The 22745-nt window shown below is 35.5% G+C and overlaps 1 protein-coding gene across 2 annotated transcripts in view; it reads right to left on the bottom strand.

Moving 5' to 3' along the window:
* Nucleotides 1–1755: 1755 nt before the first annotated feature.
* RAB28 (RAB28, member RAS oncogene family) overlaps nt 1756–22745 on the bottom strand; it is a 119865-nt gene continuing 98875 nt past the window's right edge. The window contains exons 5-7 of one of the 2 annotated variants that reach the window (XM_008017886.3): nt 15468–15571; nt 10510–10587; nt 1756–2689 (exon numbers count right to left, since the gene is read on the bottom strand). In XM_008017886.3, the coding sequence (XP_008016077.2) occupies nt 2597–2689; nt 10510–10587; nt 15468–15571 (275 nt within the window). In that variant the 3' untranslated portion in view covers nt 1756–2596. Of the gene's footprint in view, nt 2690–3823; nt 4014–10509; nt 10588–15467; nt 15572–22745 lie in introns of those variants that run through there. The other variant, XM_008017887.3, reaches the window with a different exon arrangement.

Here is a 22745-nt window from a genome sequence, read left to right as displayed (position 1 = left end):
TCAGGAAGGGCATGAGTTATGAGACCTTCACAAATGGAAGGCAGCCTAAAACCAGTACCAGCATAGTCCATTCTGTCACAGAAACATTTTGTGTAGCCCCCGGCTCTACCCTTTATTGAATGAAGGCCTTTCATATAATCAGTTAGTCTCAGCTTACGTTTCCTCTATGAGAGAAGGCAATAATTGCCCTCTCACTGATGGGTGTGAAAATAAAACAGTCCATGTAACAAATGCCTAGAAATGTCCAGGCCAAAGAACGCCTACTAACATCATTTTCTTCCCTGGCCCCTGCTCAGTCCCACGCGGTGCTCTAAGTTTATAAACACACCACTAAAAATATTTGGTCTCGTAGACCTTCATACATATGTGTTAAGTCATACTTTATCGTACTGCAGTAATTGTATTGGGAGGAAAAAATTTTTTTTTAAATCCTTCAGTTTTCACATAGATGGAGGTGAAATCAACACAAAATGACCAAACGGATCATGGCCTCACCTTTTACTAAATGTAAAGCCTTGGGCAAGTTTAGTTTAATAGAAGGCTTCAATCAATCACAGCTTTTAAAATAGCAGCAACAACAACAAACATCCCTCCCACTAGACTATAAAGTCCTGAGGATTGAGAGCTCATTTGTTCAACTTTATATTCTATTAACATCCCTAGTCAACTGGCCCGCACATATCAGGAAGAGAAGCTGCAATGGCTTGAAGGGTTTATCACTTGAAGGGTCTAAAAGTCTGCCAAATTATAAAATGAAAAATATAAAAATCAAAGTAGAAAGAGGTTGGACCCACTAAGAAGGAGAGTTTTCAAAATCTTTTTTTAATTAATTTTTTTTTAAATTTCTCGGCCTAGAGACAGATCTATCAAGTCTAGCTCTATGATTTCATGATTTCTGGCAAGTTACTTTTTCTGTCCACACTTCAGTTTCCTTAGCCACATAAGGAAGTGAACAAAGTTTTCCAAAATCCCTTACACCTCTAAAATTAGGTATCCAAATTTCTACACACACTTGTGGCAAATCCATGACAAAGGCATGCTGCCAGGCACTGTAAGAGACATGAGAGAGAAGAGACCAGAGCTACCCTTCAATGAGCTCATGGATTATGAAACAATAAAAAACAGGGGCACAAATAGCAGTGATTCAAGGCAGAAAGGGGCAGTGGCTCTCAGAGAGGTAGTGATGTGGAACTGTGAGCTGTGGAGACAAGGACTGGCTTTGTGGAGGGGTGGCTTTTGTTCATGCTTCAATGTAGCAAATATGGAGCACCAGTCATGACAGGCATTGTATCTTAGCACACATACACAAAAAAAACCACAAACACAAAAAAACCACACAACTATGACCAAGACAAACAGAGTCCTGCTCTCACAGTGCCTAAAGGTTGGCTGGCAGGAGGTAGACATTTGGAGAAGTAGGAGGAATTCCCAGCAGAGGGACCTGTGGAGCAAAAACAGGAAAGCAGAGCATCACAAAGCAAATAGGAATGAGTCCATAGCTGCGTTTGCAGAGGAGTGATGATGGTACAGTGGAGTGGCATGAGAAAAGGTAGAAAGGTAGGAGGCAGCTGATGTGAAGTCCCTGAAATGCCAAGCTATGGAGTATGGATTTTAATTGGTCCAACAAAATAACCTAACAATTCTAAGTGACTGACTATACATTAAACTTCCCAGAATCACTAATTTTGTATCCAAATACACACTGCCTTTCTGTAACAAAAAGGAAGATGTTTGAAAGAAAACTGCCAAAAGAAGTAATTTAAATAAATTTATTCATGAAAGAAAAACATCTGAACATCAGGTACAGTCTGATCCACAATGTCGTAACTCATTTGCGGGAGTACTCTTATGCAGTTTGCAAGAGAAATTCCATGTGGAGCATCAGCTGAACATTTATCAAAATTCAGAAAGCCTTCAAACCTGAGTATTACACAATACATAATGACAATGATACAGTAATAAAAATACAATATCAAATACTCACTACTTTGTGAGTTACAAACTACAATATAAACAATTTAGGCCCTTTTTTAAAAATGAAAAAATATTTCTATTACAGCCTTATTTCAAGCATTTTCAGTTAGATACAGCTTTATATACTTTTAGTCACAATAGATAGCTAAAGAATGTCTTCATAAGTATCTGTAGGTAAAATATATTACTTGCTTAATGTTTGCATTCTGAAGTATACTTTGACACATACAGGTTCCGGTAAGAGAATGAAATTGCTGTGGCAAAATCCTGGCTGATGATCAAGACTTGGATAGTTTTCATATTAAGTTAAAAAAATTTACATCACTGAAAAAAGAAGCAAGGACATACAAAGAAGCAACATCATTCTTTTGCAACGAAGCAGTCTAAGTCCAGGGAATGGGTTTTCCATTTTGAATTCAAAGTGTGTGGTCCCAAAGTTGAATTCTTTCAAATCCAAGGAGCTGCCTGCCACTGTGAGGCAACAGCAATGATGAAGCAAGTTGGGAGGAAAGTGTTAACTGAACTACAGAGATGGTCACTGATAAAACAAGTTCCTAGAAGTCCTCAGGCCCACCCAGAGGTGAAGGGCAGCCAGAACTATCAACACAAAAGAAAAATGCGCTCACTGAACTGCACACATAGAGCTTCTAGGAGGGTTAACAGTTCTTGACATAGGTTCCTGGTTGTAGTTTACAATATCTGCCTTCACCACCCTCTGTCATAAAAGAAAACAGAGTTATTATCAGGACATCAGAACATTTAGAAAGAGCTCCTTAAAGTATATTTTTATTTTCTGAACTCTGCTGAGCTTCTGATGATGGACACCACAAATGAAGCAGGAGTTGATATTAAAAGAATAAGCCAGACAAACAAATGAAGAGTGTTTTTTGTTTTTTTGTTTTCAAGAAGAGAATGGCAACTCAGCTATGGAGTTGTCCCTGGTTTTATGACATTTAACTTGAGGTTATCATAAGTCTAATGAAAAACTGACAACTCAATAAGGAAAAATTAAACCCTGATAATAATTTAGAGCAAAATAATTTAAATGAATCATTCACATGTATTTTAAATCATAGAAAAGAACTCATCATTTCAAAGTAAAAAATAACATTATTGATTAATATTTCCATAAGCCATTATATTTAGCGATACCTTTTCATTGAATGTTTACAGCAGTTTGAGTTTGTAAGATGTTTAAATGTTAAAGAGGATTCACATATAAAGCAGAAATATTCTGAGCAATCCATTTTTAAATCTTTTCCAATTTCTAAAACTTTCCTCCAAAATCCCTAACTTATTTCCAAATGGCTCACTATTGGTTATGAATACAACTGTAACAAAATACAGTATAATGAAAAATTTAGAAAATTACTTCATATTCGTTTGTAAAATAATTTAAACCAAAAGATACTTTTAACTCTTCCTTCCTTCCCTCTAACACACACTTCAAGGAATATCTAAAATGATACATTTAGCAATATGCTTAATATTCATCTCTAAGTAATAATTTAAAACAAATCCTTTACTGTTTTCAACTCTACAAAGTCTGCACACACAAGCAGACAAAGAAGGGCAATTCAAGGCAGATTTTAAAAATACTCTTTCAATTACCAAGCTATTTCAGGAAAAATGGTAAGGAATGAATAATGAAATACCTGCCTCAATTCTCCACTTCACTGCACATGTAATAAACACAACCATAAAGACAAATATGTTTAAAAGTAACTGCAATGTTATTTTAATTTCTTCCCAATTTCTTAATTCATGTCTCCTGGCAGAGGACCAATTTTTTAGTTCTAATTCAAGACTTAGATGTGATATTAATTTCCAATAATGTACAATAATCATCTGAACTTCCCTATTCATAAGGAATAAAGAACAAGATAGCATTCACTGTTTTTCCCTTCCCACCTCCCCAAACTGTAATAATTTATCCCTTAATACCTGCACTACTGTACTGAATAGATTCTACCCTGAGCAGAGCTGGTATGTTGATTATCTTCTTCCGGGTACTTCACTATTTCTGCCCTGACAATATGCTGTCAATTCCATACAACATAAATGTGACAAAGAATAAAGAATTAAAAAAAAAAAAAAAGACAAAATGGAAAGTATGTTCAATGACTGAATATATAAAGAAACACCAAAGCAGAAACATAAAATTAACATATAAATGTAAACATGTCTCTCTCTCTCTCTCTCTCACACACACACACACACAGCAGAATGTACACATACAAAAGAAAAGGAAAGGAACAAAGGCCCAAGAAACATTATTCTTTGTAATTCTATTTAATTACTGAAATAGATATGACCACTGAACTTCCCAAATTGTGAGTTCCATTTTTGATAACACAATTATATATAACATATATAATGCCCAGAATTTCATAAGACTATGAAGAATTACGAGGTTTTTCTATGTTAAAGTGCAATAAAAGGATTAATTCAATTTCCATTAACAAGATTTACTGAAGATATACTACGTGCCAGTCACTCTATACTGTGAATATATGGGCGACTTACACAGAATCTATTCACAAGTTGCTGAGGACCCAATGGAAAGAGAAACATATATACAACTAATTGCCATACAAGTTAAACACTTAACTAGTGGACTTATAATATGCTGTGGGAACACAGAGGAAGGAGTAATTAATTTCTTTGAATGTGGGGAGAGGAATGAAGACATCAGAGGAAGCCATATGCCATTTACAATTTTTATATTTAATACTACTTATTACTTGTCCTGGACTTCCTTGTGATGCTCACTCCCCCATTCCTCCCAATCCTAACCTCCATACTTCCAAATTCCATACAGAAACAAATAAATTCAAAATGCAGTTGTAGGTCATGTAAAAAAAATTCACGAGGTACAATATTTAAGTACAACAACTGCTGCTTTCAAATATCTAAGAGTTTTACTAAATAAGAAACGATTTGTTTTTACCTTGTTATATTCGTAATTGCTATTACTTTAGGATAAAAAGACCACATGTGACAAATATGCATGACAGATATAACATGCTACCCAAATATTTTAGATTTAAAACTATCCTCGCTATCCATGTGATTGCAAATATCTTATTTCAGGACACTCATTCTTCATAATAGCATCTATTAATTTACTAAGATAGACAGAAAGGCATCTTAATATGAGCTGCTATCTGTGATTACATTTATAAATAAAGATTCTATAAACAATTGAGAGTAAATGAATAGGATGCTGAGGCAAAGAACATATTAGCCTTGGGTGGCTTCTGCTTAAGTTCTCCAGCAACAAGCAGCATTAACTTTTGGACAACATTCATGATTTACTAGGCACTCCGCCTGATGCTATCAATACAAGCATTACCAACTGCCAAATGAGGTATGAGTGGAGGGTACATCAGTGAAATATTGTATACCATTATCTAACCTCCCCAGACCTAATTGTTTCATGCCAAACTATGGGTTACAATGAAGAGATGGGATTTTCATAATCAGTAAGCAACTCGTTAATCCAACAAAATGTTGGTTTAAGTCTTATCCTAGAAACACAACCAGGTTACTGTCCTGTGCTCGAGACATTTTGGTCCAAGAACTGACTAAAGTAAATGACTTGGATTTCATTATTAATTTTCATCAAATTAATGAAGAGTTAACAAGGCAGCATCACTCTCAGGGGCTTTGACTCTTTGACATAAAGCTTTGTAAAGTGTTTCCGAACTGTAACCCATAACCAAGGCTCTGCAGATTCCAAATTTCTCTTTCTATGATTAGAAAAACATAATTTCCATGTCATAAACTTCACGGTAGGTGGTTTCACTGTAGTCAGCTTATTTAAAAGTCATTTATTGATGTTTTTAGAGAAAATGTTACCTACAAAATACCAAACTTTATTTTTAGAGCCACAAAGTACACTCAATTATTCTCTGCTATTAGTTGATGAAATGAAAATAATGAAGTGGCCCTAAGAGGAAAAGAGTTATATGAGTGAACACAAGCTTAACCCTGATATTTTCAAAGAGCATTTGCCAAGTGGATACTGGAAATGGAAGCGGTAGCAATGGAGGGCATAAGCAAGAAAGCAACCTATGGGTTGGGGCACAAGGTGTAAGGAGTATAGATGGACTCTCGGAGAGATACTAAAGATAAATTTGGTCAACTGTGCAATTGCACCTTACTCCAGATAATAGGAACATATTTACCACTGCAAAGGCCACAGTTTGTCATGCCCAGGATATGGAGTAAACACACCCTGAAGGCTAAAACATTTGTCACTATCATTCATTCAAAGCCAACCACTATCCCAGATATTGCAGACATTTAGGTAAATAATGCACAATCTCTGTTTCTTGAGATAATAAGAGTCTAGCATACAAAACAGATTTTAAACTATTACAGAATATTCTGACTGGTATACATTCAAAGTGCAACAAGATTACAGAATACAATTTAAAGCATGGATATAGGATACAACATGTTAAAAAGTAAACCTACATGATCTCTAAAGTCCCATCTGGTTTTGAAATTTTACTTAAAAAATTAATTTAAAAGGTGAATAGGAAAGAGAAAAAATAGTATGTGATATGAAAATCCATTAAGCAACGTTCAATATCTGAGGGTTAGAGTAGTATGTACAAAATGAGAAAATATGCTCCTCAAGAAAACAAGTGGTCTTTAGGATAAGAAAGAAATCCCAGGACAGTTTTCATAAACATACTGGAGAAAATAATCATAAAAAATTAACACACAGGTAAGAAGAATCTGAGGAAGATCAATATTCAGGTAAAGCTAAAAAGCAGAAAGGACTCTTAATACCAATGGTTAAAAGGGTACTGTACAATAATATGCCAATTAAGATAATTAAAATCTTGAGTATGTCTATTACATGCCAAGCCCTACGTGAGATACTTTCAGATACAGTCTGAAAATAGTTTGAGGGGACAATAAGGAATATATATTTTTAGCAAGTTTAATGAATATCTCAAACATGATATAAATTTTTTTTTGGTATTTTAAAAACTAATACATTCCTAGTTCAAATCAAGTAGAAATTCATAGTTTATTAATTGGCAAGTAAAAATGTTGAGGCTTAAAAATGTATTAAGAACTCTTAACACCAAGTAGATATGGCAAAACTTCCTTGCAATTCAGTCTGAAGGATACAAGACAGGACTAAAAGGACTATGCTTTTTCTTTATCAATTATCTAATGCATTCTTAAAGAGCTGATGGCTGGATTTCCTAAACAACAGCAATTGTAAATTTATTTTTTCTCCCAAAGGTCTAGGCACTTTGCAAATAAAAAATCTGAACAATCTGGGAAACTATAACACTTGTTAACAACAGTATCAATTCTTACAATATCTTAGAGGATAATGGTTGGTCAGGGAGAAAGGGGAAGACTACATAAATGATGCAAATGAAACTATTAACCAAATTGGGAATTGTGGAAAAGGGACCTATAGTGTTCACTGTTTAAATGTTTGGCTGCCGCACTTATTCCGGGAGCTCCTTGAGGATAGGGACTTTCTCTTATTTATTTCTGTATACCCAGATTCTACTGTGGTCCCTGGCATTACACAGACCCTCAAAATATGTTTACTGTGTTACCCTTGCAAAGCTTACAAAATGTGTTGATAACTCATTTTATATAACTCCCAAATAAGAGTAATCTAGGTTAGAAATAAACTAGCAGAATCTCTTTAAATAATCAGTGAATGGAACTAGGACTAAAACCTCATTGTAAACACTTATGTCGCAAAGTAAATTATTATAGTAGAGCATCAACATCAATGTGACCGGTGAGTCTGCCATTTAACTCCTTCTCTATAGAATAATATAAAGTACTTTCAAAGATTCCCTTGAATCCCCCCAGTAATCTTTCAAATGTCGCAAAAGCCACATACAGCGTGTGTGTGTATATATGTATGTATGTCTGTGTGTGTGTGTATATATATGTGTGTGTATATATATGTGTGTGTGTGTGTATATATATAATCTGCACTTCCTAGTCTTTTAGATGAACTTGCAAAAACGTTTCCACTGAGAAATATGAATTGTAAAATCAATAATTTAATTGGCAAAAACACCAAATTCATCAGGATCAAGAAAGAATAATGAGGCTTCTTGCTATATACAAAGAATTTTGACAAACATATAGAAGAGTGCTGCAGTAACTTGAATTCCCTTTCAAATGAATGCATTAAGAGTAAATGCCACCAACAAACTGAAGATAGAATTAAATCTCAAAGCATAATAAGCAAGGTGGATGTGCAGGGAGGGTAGAGAATTATGTAATTAACACATCTAATATCTCTTTATTTAAAATACGCCAGGATATTAAGCCCATATCCAAAGTCAAAATAGTAACTCTGTTGATCTTGCAACACGAGGGAGCTAATGTTAATAAAGCTTTCCCCAAATTTTGCCTCCAGTTGTTTCATCTCTCCAGAGGTCTCCTTGTATCTGATCACCGCTGCACGGCTCAGGCAGTACAAGGAATTCTTCCTCAGTGCAGCCCTCTCACCTGTGAAGCACCAGTCCACCATTCCCTCTTTCAGAAAGACCACAATCATTGGTTTCCCCTGTCTTCATTCCTCCAAGCAAGAAACCTCAGGGTTATTATCTTGGACTTCTATTCTCTCTTATCCAATAATTCCACAAGTCCTATCAGTTCCCTCTTTCCCTTCCACCTTGACTTTGGCCATTTTCACATGGTAGCAGTAACTCAGTCTCCTTACTTCAATCTCCCTCCTATCCAATGACATACAAAAATATCCCATTAGATTAATTCTATCTAAAAACTGCTTTCATTTATTGCCCTACCTCAAAATGATTATAGGTCAAATAAAATTAACCAACTTGGCATTCATAAATCCCCAAAATCTGTTCTCAAACTCTTTATACTCTGACACAAATGGTCATTTATTTTAACCAAACTGCTCTTCTGTTTCTAAAATACAACCTAAGCTTTTCTACCCAGGTATATGGTTGATATCAGCTCCTCTTTCAGCCATTTTCTCCCTTCCCACTTCAAACTGCCCAGTACACTTTCCCCCAGTATAGTAGAGTGGAAACACCAAGGGCACTGGTGTCAGAGAGACCTGGGTGCAAATTCTGGCTCCACCAGTGCCCAACTAAGGGTTAGTGATCAAGTTACTGAATCTCTCCACAGTCTCAGCTTCCTGATCATAAAATGATAAAATTTTACCTGATCCAGGGAGTTATGAGGATTAACTGAGATAACACAGTCCCCCTGGAACATAACCTATTAATTTTCTTTACTGAAAGCAGGGACATTTTAAAGTCTTTTAATTCTTTTTTAGACCCACCACTATACTGAGTATACAACATATGACGAATAAATCACTTATGATAATCACAGACTGTCTAATTAAGCAGAGACAAACATTATTTAGACAGAGAAGCTAAAAAGCAAAGGAATTACTTGACCTCTGGGATCCAAGGTCTATGTGATCAAGCAAATCATGGTGACTTCTCTTTCTTATATTCTCCTAGATCCAAACCATGTAACCACTTTTTATGTGTCTGGGAGCTATTTAAACATCACAAAGTATCTCAGCACTGTATCTGGCCATACCAAGTGCTAAATAAAACAAATGTCTTTGAATGATGGGAATTAAAATTAGCAAATGTTTAGCATTTCAAATATTTTAATCAAGTCCTAGAAACATCCACATCAGTATAACAATTTCAAATATTTGCTTCAATCATTTTAACACACACACACACACACACACACACACACACACACACACACATACACACACACACAGAGGGACCATGAGAAAAAGATACAGAACTAACTCTAAAAGAATTAAAGAAAAATTTAAGGATGGGAAAAGATAATCAGACTTCTTTAGTTGCACAGGGTGCAAATGGGGTGGAAGAAATTGAGGAAAAATGTAATTAGTTTGTTACTTCTAACCAAACCACTTCTGAAGCATAACTTTTTAGGTGCTTGCTCTGATTTTTCATTCTATCAGACATATGAATTAGTGGGAAATTATAGTGGTACTTTAAAGTTCTTGGCTACTGATATGCATGTTTTTTTCTCAGTCTAACAGAACTATCTAGGAATAGTGAAAAAACTTAGAAATCCTTACTAATTAATAACACAACTAAACTGACAACAAAACAACATCAAAAACTAATATCATTACAGTCAAGGATGTTTTAAAGTTGAATAGACGCTCCATAACGATTTAAATAAAGAAGTATCAAACAATGTGGTCAGCACCTAAACTCATTAGTTAACTACTAATAAATTTTTTTTATACCAGTATCTTTTTCCCAACAAAAGAGACAAAATGAGGTTTCAAGGGTATCATAATTTGGCAAAAAATTAACATAAAAAGTTAACATTCTCCATCTTCTGCAATAAACACTGATTCATACATACAATCTATTCCCAAAGCTTTTATAGACACGTACACAGAAGGCATAAATGGGTAAGAATTTATGGGTGAAAATTAATGCCTTGTAAGAAATTCATTAATTTTTTAAACATAAAGTTCAAGGTAATCACCTGTGACTGTTCTATTTCTGCTTTGTTTAATTTGATCCCAAGGATTTCAGCAGCAACTTTCTGAAAGCACAGGAAGACCTACATAACAAAAATGGGTTTAAATGATATAAAAGAGTCATGCTTATCTTTAAATAAACAGAATTTTTTTAAAAATGATAAACAGCAATAATTGCAAAAATATGATATAGCAGGTGATTCCAAAAATACCTTTGTCAAATGTAGCAACATTTTAAATATAATAATTTTTAAATTATTAAGCCATAATTCAAAACTCCATCCAATTCAATGAATTTTCTCTAAACACACACATTAAAGATTTAACATGATGATTACAGCTACCACTTTAAAAAACAACAAAACAACCTTACTTACTAGTATAAAAACTCCCATACTTATTGAAGAAAATAAAAATAATCTATACTTTACCACCCTACTTTTCATTGCCAGTTTTATCTTGGTCCTTTCAGCCGCCTGTGGCCTATCTTAAAAGGTCTTACTTTCTAACACTTTAATACTCTCTGTGACTTTCACATCATTCCAACAAATTCTCCATGTATCTTGAGTAAAGCAACTTGGTACTATTTACTATATTTTATCAGTTCAAAGGAAAAATATATGCCATTACGATTAAACAAAAACAGACAAATATTTTTCTATAAATAGCCTTTCCACACATAGTTAGCTTATGTCAGGTCCACTATAATTACTAGAGTTCCAATCCTGACATTTAGTGTAGTATAATTATCTTTTCTTCATAAATGTCCTACCATATTCTTATCCCTACTCATCACATGCTTACAGAATATTTATCACAACTTCGTTAATTTTTACTTCTAACAAAAAATGGATACATATTTCTGATAGTCTTACGCCGTTTGTACCCTAAGAAGCATAATATATTTTAGTTCATTGATGGTCGATGTTCAAAGAACAATAGGAAAAGTACTGTGGTGGAGTGGAGAGAAAGAGTGGCTCTAAAAGAAGACGAGCAAAGGGATGAAGGGACTGCAAAGCATGTAGAATCTGGTAGGCTACTGGAAGGACTTTGACGTTTATTCCAAATGAATGGAAGGCATGGGAGGGTGGCCCAATGTGACTTTTATTTTAACAGCATTAGTCTGGTTGTTTGTATTAACATTCACTATAGGAGACCAAGTGTACAAAAAGAGAATCAGCAAAGAAACTAATGTAAAAGATTATGGAGGCTGAACCAAAGTGGTAGGAGTGGACACAGTAAGAAATAGTCACCAGGTTCTGGATATATTTTCAAAGTATAGCCAATGGGATTTGGTGACAGACGTGGGGTATGAGAGAAAAAGAGGAGTCATGAAAGGCTCCAAAATTTTTTTGGCCTGAGCAAATGGTAGATCTGCTATTTATTAAAGTGGGGAAGACTGTGAGAGATTTTAGGAGGGAATATCAAGAGCTCAGTTCTAAACATGTTAAATTGGGCAGCCTATTAGACATCTAAGTGGAGATGCTGCACAGGCAGTTGGATATAAGAGTCTAGAGTTCAGGGGAAAAGTCTGAGCAAAGCCAGAAGACTAAATAAAGCCATTATGGGACTACATGTAGAAAAAGAGATATCAAAGGACTGAACTTTAGTTGGTTGGAGAGATAAGAAAATTAGTCAAGGGGACTGACAGAGTAGTTAGTGAAGTAGAAAAAAAAAAAAAAACAGGAGGCATTGTATCCTGGAAGCTAAGTGCAGAGAGTATTTCAAAGAGGAGAGAGTGATCAGCAATTATTTATGTTGCTACTTAGTCAAGTAAGATGAGGGCTGAGTACTGATCATTGGATTCAGCAAAAAGGAGGCCATTGATGACCAGGATATAGCAGTTTGGGTAAAATACTGAGGGCAAAAGTCTGCTGGAACTGGAAGAGAAATTGGGAAAAGAAGAACTAGAGACAACTCTTTCAAAACATATACTGGAAAGTGAAGGAAGGAAATGAGGCAACAGCTAGAGAAAAAATGTGGCATCAAGAGCTTTCTTGTTTTTAAGACAAAAGAAGTCATAATATGTTGTATGCTGAAAGAATAATCCAGTAGATGGAAAAAAATAAAACATATGAAACAGAACTGCTAAAGCAATATCCTTGATTCAGCAAAGATAAATGGGACTAGTACACAATGGAGAAGTTGGCCCTAGCTAGAATAGATCCCATAGTAACCACAGAGAAGACAGAAGATATGAGAACAGATGGGGTAAGTAGGATGAGGTTAGACCTGGTAGCATCAGTATGTAGAAGTTGTCTTCTGTTTGTTTCAAATTTCTTATAAAATAGGAAACAAGGTCATCAGCTGATAGAATAGAGGAGGATAGTTTGAACACTTCTGAAGAGAGAAGAGAAGCTATGAAATAGTCATTGACTGGGCACAGTGGCTCACACCTGTAATCCCAACACTTTGGGAGGCTGAGGCAGATGGATCACGAGGTCAGGAGTTCAAGATCAGCCTGGCCAGGATGGTGAAACCCCATCTCTACTAAAAATACAAAAAATTAGCCGGGCGTGGTGGTGGGCACCTGTAATCCCAGCTACTTGGGAGACTGAGGCAGAGAATTGGTTGAACCAGGAGGCGGAGGCTGCAGTAAGCTGAGATCATGCCACTGCACTCCAGCCCAGACGACAAAGTGATACTCTGTCTCAAAAAAAAAAAAAAAAAGTCACCTAGCTGAGGGAAGAGGTGGTAGACTAGGGATATAGGGCATAATTACTGAGCAGCATTAAGGGCCCACTTGAGATCAGGGATTGTGAACTTCAAGTGAAACCTCCAGCATACCTCTGTGCTTTTCTCTGGTCATGTTCATGAGCACACCCATGAAAAGGCAGAGGCTTGGTTTAAACCAGAATTAAGATTTAGCCAAGCAGGTCTGACAAAGTGAAAGAGGAAAAAGGGAATTGAGAGTATGTGCATGGCAATGATTTGGACTGGCCATGAGATTTAAGTTCAGAAGAGAGAAAAATGAAGACATGAAAGGAGGTTAAGATTTTGCAAAGGTGTTAGGATCAATGTCTTGTAGGTCTTGCTAGGGTTGAGAATGGTTGTGTTAGGACATTCAAGGATGTGAAACAGAAGATGATTGGTGGTTAGTGATTAGGATGCCTGATACTGAGGTAATAGAAGAGCCACAGTAATTTGTAATGACATGATCTGTGGTATGTGAGAGTGACTAAGGTGGAGTCAGGAAGAAACAAGGATACTGAAATCACTAAGAATTATGACATAGGTAATATCAGAGAGAAAGAATAGTAAGCCAGGAGCTCAACTCCTCAAACAATGAGAGGAAGTTACCTGGAGCTAGAGATGATTACAAGTCTTAAAGTAATTTCATAAGAACAAACCATTTCAAAGTATCACTTAAAAAAAAAAAGAAGTTTTTAAATAGTGGTTCAATATAAGCACACAAAAAACACTAAGTGGCAAAAAAATACTAAGTGGTTAAAAACAAGTGAAAATACTACAAGTTAAAATAATTCTGAAATAGCAAAAAGACCCCTGGGAAGATTAAGTGAGGGCAGAAGCCCAGTGAATCCATGGATGAATTTATCTACAATTATTGACATTACATTTTTTTCAAAGGCATGGATGGGTGCATATGTGCCCATATTCACATTGTCTGAGGCGAAAGGATTCCAAGAGTCCAAATTTTTTAATGAGTCTTACCAAAAGAAAGATCAAACCCCAGTCATATTATTTAATATTTATTTTAGGTATAAAACTATAAAGGATATTACAGAGGAAAACATCAAAAATATTAAACCACAGAAAAATTTCAAACTTGTTTTAGTTGAAAAATGTCAACTGGAAAAATAGTCAAATGGGGGTCGGTGAGGATTATTTGAAAAAATTGTGACACATGACTATTAGCACTAACATAAAGATGGTCATAGAAAATTTCTAATGCAATAGAAAATTATAACAAGTAAAAAGCACAAAGTGAATAACTAATAAAACTTTTAAAATTTCAACCTCAATTATAATCAAAGAAATTCAAATTTAAATAGTGAAGTATCTTTTTTCTTTTGGGGGGGCCTACCAATTTGACAAAGATTTTAAAATAAATATATAAATAAATCCTGAATGTTAAAAGGATGTAGTTATGGCAATCATACAATGCTGGTGATAGTATGAATTTAGTCTTTCTGCTGGTGATTTGGCAATGTTTCAATCCCCTTTCAAGGAATCTTTCTACCTGAAGAAAATAACCAAAACATCAAAAACTTATGGACAAAATTTTATATTAGAACATTATGTTCAAAACTTAACAACCTATATTTTCCACAATAAGAATAAGACAGAATAAATTTTTGAACATTTATTAAATGAATTATTCAATCTATTATTAAATGACATGGAAACAATAAAAATAGTAAGTAAAAAGTAAAACATAAAATTATTTCTATATTATAATCGTAATTTTTAAAAATAAATACAGGCTTGTGGTTAAGACTGCGAGTCCCAGAGTGTCACTATTTGCCTTTACAAATCCTCTCTCCTCCACTTATTAGCTGTGTAATCTGGACCCCATTATATAATTTCTCTAAGACTCCTCTATAAAATGGAGATAATCAGAGTAGTACAATGTCTATAACAAAGTAAGCACTCAATGAATGCCATCTCCTAGCCACAGGCAACAGTACTAGTATGAGCATCAGGAAAAGAGACTAGATGGAATCATACGAGGTTATGAGTGGTTACCTCTAGATACTGACATTATGGGTGGTTTATATTCATTTTAATTCCCTTTTTAAAAATAACCATAAAATTATGTTAAATAAATTATAAAAGTAATATAACCAGAATAAACATGTTATAACTAATCTAAGGAATTTTATGTTTTCAATAGGAATTAATTTGCTCCAAAGGTTAAATAATGGAAACATACTTCCTAGGAATGTTAGTAAATAAAAGTAAAACATCACTTATAATATACAGTATTCATTATTTTACTTACAGAGTCTCCTGTCTTGGCTGAGACAAAGTGGCTACTAAAACCATTTTCCTGGCAAAACCGTAAGTGTTTTTCAGGTTTTATTGTTCTCATATGCTCCAAATCAACTAGAAAGGTGTTAAAGAGAGAAAACAATTCAATATTAGAGTCTATCAATACATTTTTAACATGCTTGACTTGCTTTCCAATATTATATTCCAGTTTAGACACTAGCTGTGCAAGCTTGGACAATTTATTAAACCTCTTTATGACTGAGTTTCCACATCTATAAACTGGGAATAATAAATATACCTATTTTGTATAGAGTTATTTGATAATTAATCTATGTATAATGCACAATGACCAGCAAATAAGTGCTAAAAAAAATGTGAGCTATCATTATTATTATCATCTGTATAAGTTCAGGCACACTGATGATGTGCAAAAAAGATCTACTTAATATAGTACATTTAAACATGGTGATTAATTGAAGGCAAGTTGTACTTACTCAAGCATATTTGGCTTGAAACAGTTTAATTACTTTAATAATTAATAATTAGCTCTGTAATCTCTATAAGTTTGAATGTTAGCACAAATAAATAACTTTCTGCTTAAGAGATCAATATTACATTGGGTGTTTACATTAATTTACAGCCATAGTTTAATTTCACAAAGACATAGTTCAGTTGTTTTCCATCTAGAGTATCCATTTTGAGAGTAAGGGGCAAGGATATATTTCCTTGAATAGTTGTAGGTGCTTTAAAGCAAACCACAGTACTCACATGCAATACTGGTTTTATCCAGCACAGTCTATTTTTCCAAATGTGATCCTTTATTTAACAGTTTCTCTTTTTACAACACTACAGACCCTATAAGGGTGTTTATTCAATGCCGTCAAATTATAAGGCAAATATATTCACAGGATTTAAGGACAACTAGGCTCTTTGAGTCAATATAGGAAAAAAAACCTTAAACTGATTTCCTGAGGAAGGGACCCAACTGACTTGTAAAAACTTGTAAATTTGCAAATCTAGTAAGCCTACATAATAGTGCCAATTGATTATCAACTAAAAAACGCACTCATACTACATAAAAGACTTTATTTAAAATTATATTGAAAGTCTTTAGTTTGTAGGCTCAAGGGTTCTCTCTCTAGGAGATTTTTTTTTTTTTAATCTAATGGGGTATTCCTGAGCCCCATTTATATTGTTTACCTTGGAAAATACAGAATTTTTTTTTTTTCTTTTTTTTTTTTTGAGACGGAGTCTTGCACTGTCATCCGGGCTGGAGTGCAATGGCGTGATCTCGGCTCACTGCAACCTCCGCCTCCCAGGTTCAAGCAATTCTCCTGCCTTGGCCTCCCGAGTAGCTGGGATTACAGGCGCCTGCCACCACGCCCAGCTAATTTTTTGTATTTTTAGTAGAGATGGGGTTTCACTATGTTGGCCAGGCTGGTCTTGAATTCCTGACCTCAAATGATCCGCACACCTCGGCTTCCCAAAGCGCTAGAATTACAGGCGTGAGACACCACACCTGGTCTTCTTGGTTTTTTTGTTTGTTTGTTTTTTGCTTTTCTGGCCACAGTGCTATTCCTTAAACATCACTATCTCCTTATTTACAAGAACAGGCCAAGGAATGTCCAGATACCACAGGCATCAATTTGTGGAAGACTAAAATACTAAGCTATAAGCAATGACATTTACATATCCAATTTATCATAATATTGAAGCTAAAAAATTTTTCTAATTCAACAAGAGTAAGAACAAATCTTGTCGCCAGGAAAAATTCCCATTGAAGTCACCACCCATTTAAATCACCATCCATTAAATAAATAAATAAATAAATAAATAAATAAATAAAAATAAAAGTTGTGTCACTTAATGTGTGTGTACATTTGTTTTTTCTAATGGTTTATTGTTTTTTCTTTCTCTTTCTCTCTCCTTCCTTCCAAATCTCCATCTATCACTTACTACAAAAACAAAAGTTTTTTTTCCTAACAAATATAACCATGGAAAGACTAGCACTACCATTGGTCAATTTTTTTAAAAAATGATTTATTCAACAAACATTTATTGAGCATCTATTACACGCCAGGTATTGTGGTAGGTAGTGATACGGTTTGGCTGTGTCCCCACCCAAATCTCATCTTGGGTGGCTGTGTCCCCATCCAAATCTCATCTGGAAATGTAGCTCCCATAATCCTCACAGGTCTTGGGAGAGATCTGGTGGGAGGTAACTGACTCATGGGGACGGCTTTTCCTGTGCTGTTCTCATGATAGTAAATAAGTTCTCATGAGATTTCAGGTTGGAAAGTAGTGCTCACAGCCAAGCACCAGCCTGTCTGCTCCCCCGCCCCACTGAACCCTGCCAGCCCCACCAGCTCCAGAGCCCCATCCCTGCACCAACACTGCTGCAAGAGTAAAACTAGGAAGGGAGAACAATGAACCTCCCCTACCCTGAGCAGCCACCCCCACCTGAGTGATCATGCACAGAGGGCAGAAACAGACCTGCACCTGCCAGCACCAGACCCCCATGCTAACACCACCACCAGCATCACCGTGGACACAGTCGCCAGCAGCAGGGGCCCTGTGTCCCTCAAAGCAATAATGCCTCTGCTGCCGCTGTGAATGCCTGCAGGGAGGCAGGCACCTGCTAGCACCCTGCTGCAGTTGATGAGTGCGTACCCCACCGTGCTGCTGCTGCTGCTGCTGCTAATACATGCAAACAAGGACAAATCCCACTTCTGCTGCCTTACGAAACACTTTGGCTAGTACCACCCACTGAAGTGTAATGACCAGTGGTCCAGGAATACGTAGGTCCCACCAGCACAGTGGGTTCCTACCCTCGACGAGTCAGAGAACAAAGTTGGGGCTGGATACAAGTCCCCCAGATTTAGAGCACGAAGTCCAGAAGTTGGGAGCTGAGGTTTGGCCCCCTAAAATCTTCCAGAAATGAAGCCAGTTGACTGAATCCACCTTATACAATCAAACTCTCAAGATCAACAAATAGGATAAAAGAAAAAAAATCCAAAGATCAGCAACATCAAAGATTGAAGGAACATAAGCCCACAAAGATGAGAAAGAATAAGCACAAGAACTCTAACAACTCAAAAAGCCAGAGTACTTTCTTTCCTCAAAATGACGGCACTACTTCTCCTGCAAGGGTTCTGAACTGGACTGAGATGGCTGAAATTACAGAAATAGAATTCAGAATATGGATAGAAACAAAGGTCATTGAGATGCAGGAATATGTTGAAACCCAATCCAAGGAAGATCCAAATGATACAGGAGCTGAAAGACAAAATAGCCAGTTCAGAAAAGAATGCAGTTGACCTGACAGAGCTGAAAACACACTACAACGATTTCATAATGCAACTGCAACTATTAATAGCAGAATAGATCAAGCTTAGGAAAGAATCCCAGAGCTTGGAGACTGGCTTCCTGAAGTAAGTCAGACAAGAATAAAGGAAAAAGAATGAAAAAGAATGAACAAAATCTCTGAGAAATATGAGATTAAGTAAAGAGAATAAATCCATTACTCATTGGTGTCGCTGAAACAGATGGGGAGACTGGAAGCAACCTGGAACACATATTTCAAGATATCTATGAGAATCTCCCCAACCTAGCTAGAGAGGCCAACATTCAAATTCAGGAAATGCAGAGAACCCCAGTAAGATACTTCACAAGAAGATCATCCCCAAGACACATAATCATCAGATCCTCCAAGGCTGAAATAAAAGGAAAAATGTTAAAGGCAGCTAGAGAGGAAGGTCAGGTCACATACAAAGGGAAGCCCATAAGACTAACAGACCTCTTACCAGAAACCCTAAAGGCCAGAAGAGATTGGGGGTTAATATTCAATGTTCTTAAAGAAAAGAAATTCCAATCCAGAATTTCATATCTGGCCAAACTAAGCAAAAAAGAAATAAGACCCTTTTCAGACAAGCAAATGCTCAGGGAATTCTTAGCAGACCTGGCTTATAAAAGCTCTTAAAGGAAGCAGTGAATATGGAAAGGAAAGACCACTACCAACCACTACAAAAACACACTTAAGTACACAGACCAGTGATACTATAAAGCAACCACACAAAAAAGTCTGCATAATAACCAGCTAACCTCATGATGACATCCACATGCAAAAGAATAAAAACAGACTCTTATCTTTCACTATAAGCAAAAATCAACTCAAAATGGAGTAAAGGCTTAAATTTAAGACCAGAAACTGTGAAACTCCTAGAAGAAAACAGGAGAAATGCTTACAGACATTGGTCTGGGCAAAGATTTTTATGGATGAGGCCTCAAAAGCACAGACAACAAAACCAAAAAGAAGATGAATAGAATTATATCAAACAAAAACCTTCTACACAGCAAAAGAAACAATCAACAGAGTAAAGAAATAACCTGCAGAATGGGAGAAAATATTTACAAACTATGACAAAATATTAATATCAAGAATACACAAGGAACTCAAAAAACCCTGCAAGACAACCTAGGCAAAACCATTCTGGACATAGGAATAGGCAGATATTTCAGGATGCCAAAAGCAACTGCAACAAAAGCAAAAATTTACAAATGGGATCTAATTAAACTAAAGAACTTCACCACAGCAAAAGAAACTATCAACAGAGTAAACAGACAACCTACAAAATGGGAGAAAAGTTTGCAAACGATGCATCTGACAAACATCTAATATCAAACATCTGTAAGGTATTTAAATAAATTTACAAGAAAAAAAACTAAAAAGTGGGTAAAGGACCTGAACAGACACTTCTCAAAAGGAGACATACATGCACCCAACTAACATGAAAAAAAGCTCAACATCACTGATCATTAGAGAAATGCAAATCAAAACCACGATGAGATAACATCACACACTAGTCAGAATTGAAAAATCCAAAAAATAACAGGTGCTGGCAAGATTGCAGACAAAAGGGAATGCTTACATACTGTTGGCGGAAGTATAAGTTTGTTCAACCATTGTTGAAAACAGTGTGGTGATTCCTCAAATACTTAAAACAGAACTACCATTCAACACAGCAACCCCATTACTGGGTATATGCCCAGAGGAATATAAATCATTCTATCTTAAAGACACTTGTAAGTATATGTTCCTTGCAGCACTATTCAAAATAGCAAAGACATGGAGTCAACCTAAATGCCTGTCATTGATAGACTGTATAAAGAAAATGCAGTAGATATCCACCATAGAATACTATACAGCCATAAAAAAGAAGGAGATCATGTCCTTTGTGGGAACATGGATGGAGCTGGAGACCATTATCCTTAGCAAACTAATGCAAGAACAGAAAACCAAATATGACATGTTCTCACTGATAAGTAGGAGAAAAATGATGAGAACACATGGACACATAGAGGGGAACAATAGACACTGTGGCCTACAAGAGGATGGAGGGTGGGAGGGGACAGAGGATCAGGAAAAAGAACTAATAGATACTAGTTGTAATACCTGGGTGATGAAAAAATCTGTACTACAAACTCTCATGACACAAGTGTAACTATGTAACAAACTTGCATATGTATCCATGAACTAAAAGTTAAAAGAAAATACAGGAAGTTATCACGATTAGCAAGACAATGAAAATCTAAGCATCATAATTGTCTCTATTATTCTGGTCATCTCACATGTAATCAAATAGTCATAAAATTACATTAAATTTAATTATAAATTGTGAAGTCTATTTTACATTTTTACTTATGAGGGAAAAATATTAACAAAACTTGTATCATTGGGGAAATGTTATTTCTGTTGCCATTTAATGGCTCAAGTGATACATAGAAAATAGTACAAAAACAAAAAAGGATACCTCATTGTCAACACATTTTGTTGGAAGACACAAGGAAAGCAATGCTGAAGTATGAGAAGTAATTATACAATGTGGAGGTTTGCTACACATTTAGGTAAAAGTACAGATGGCTTGAACATGTCATCTTTTGGTATTTGCTAGATTCTTCTTCAACAATGAAATCTGAAGAAAATAGTTGTCTGTGAAGAATCAAAGAAAAAAATGTATGTTTTCAACATGATTGCTTCTTCAATTTAAAAAAAAAAAAAAGTATTTGCATGGAGTGGATACTTTTGACTGGAATGAAAATACAATTCTGAAAAGATAGCACCACCACTTCTGAATGCCAGAAAGCATATGTGCTTCTAAAGACACTGTCTACTCAATGCAAAACTTGTTGTGGGATCTGCTCGTTTTTCCTCCCTGACTTTCCCCATGTCAAATTACAGACTTGATAACCCAACTCCCAGTGTCAATTTTCACCCATCACTATCATTCAGTATTTTGTAAGATCTTTTAACAAATGTGGTTAGTCTAACATCTCTGCTTTCAGACAGCAAGATTTACTTGGAGAGTTGGATACACCATAAAAGAAATGCTAATTAAGAGCAACATCTTATTGGTTAAAAGTGTAGTCTTCCAAATTGAATAGAAAGCCCAGAAATAAACCACGCATACACGGCCAAATGATCTTCTATAAGGAGGCCAAGATAACTCAGTGGGGAAAAGGACAATCTCTTCAACAAATTATGTTGAGAAAACTGGATTTTCACATGTGAAAGAATAAAGTTGGACCTTTATCTTACACCACACACAAAAATTAACTCAAAATGAATTAAAGACCTTAACATAAAAAAACAAACAAACAAAAAAAAAACTGTAAAACTCCTGGAAGAAAACACAGGGAAAAAGCTTCAGGTCATTGAACTTGGTGGTGATTTCTTGGACATGACACCAAATGCAGAGAAACAAAAGAAAAAACAGACTAACAGGGCCACATCAAACTTAAAAACTTCCTGCATCAAAGCACATAATCAACAGAGTGAAGAGACAACCTACAAAATGGGAGAAGATATTTGCAAACCATATATCTGACAAAAGGTTAATATGTAGAATATATAGAGAACACCTGCAACTCAACAACAACAAGAAACACAATTTACAAATAAGCAAAAGGCTTGAATAGATATTTCTTCAAAGCTAATACATCATCAGAGAAATGCAAATCAAAACCACAAAGAAATATCACTGCACCATTAAAGTGGCTAAATTTTAAAAAAACAAGGATGAAAAAGATGTGGAGAAACTGGAACACTAGTGTTTGTTGGTAGGACTGCAAAGTGGTGCAACTGCTACAGAAAACTGTATGGGGTGTCTGAGAAAGTTAAACATAGAACTATTGTATGATCCAGTAATCCAACTTCTGGGTATATATCCCAAAGAATTGAATGCAGGGTCTTGAAGAGATATTTGCACACGCAAGTTTACAACAGCACTAG

The sequence above is a fragment of the Chlorocebus sabaeus genome, chromosome 27 (assembly GCF_047675955.1).
Source record: "Chlorocebus sabaeus isolate Y175 chromosome 27, mChlSab1.0.hap1, whole genome shotgun sequence".
In the NCBI taxonomy this organism is placed as follows: domain Eukaryota; kingdom Metazoa; phylum Chordata; class Mammalia; order Primates; family Cercopithecidae; genus Chlorocebus; species Chlorocebus sabaeus.
Note: the sequence above shows the minus strand (reverse complement) of the source record. Positions and strands in the feature narration are given on the sequence as shown.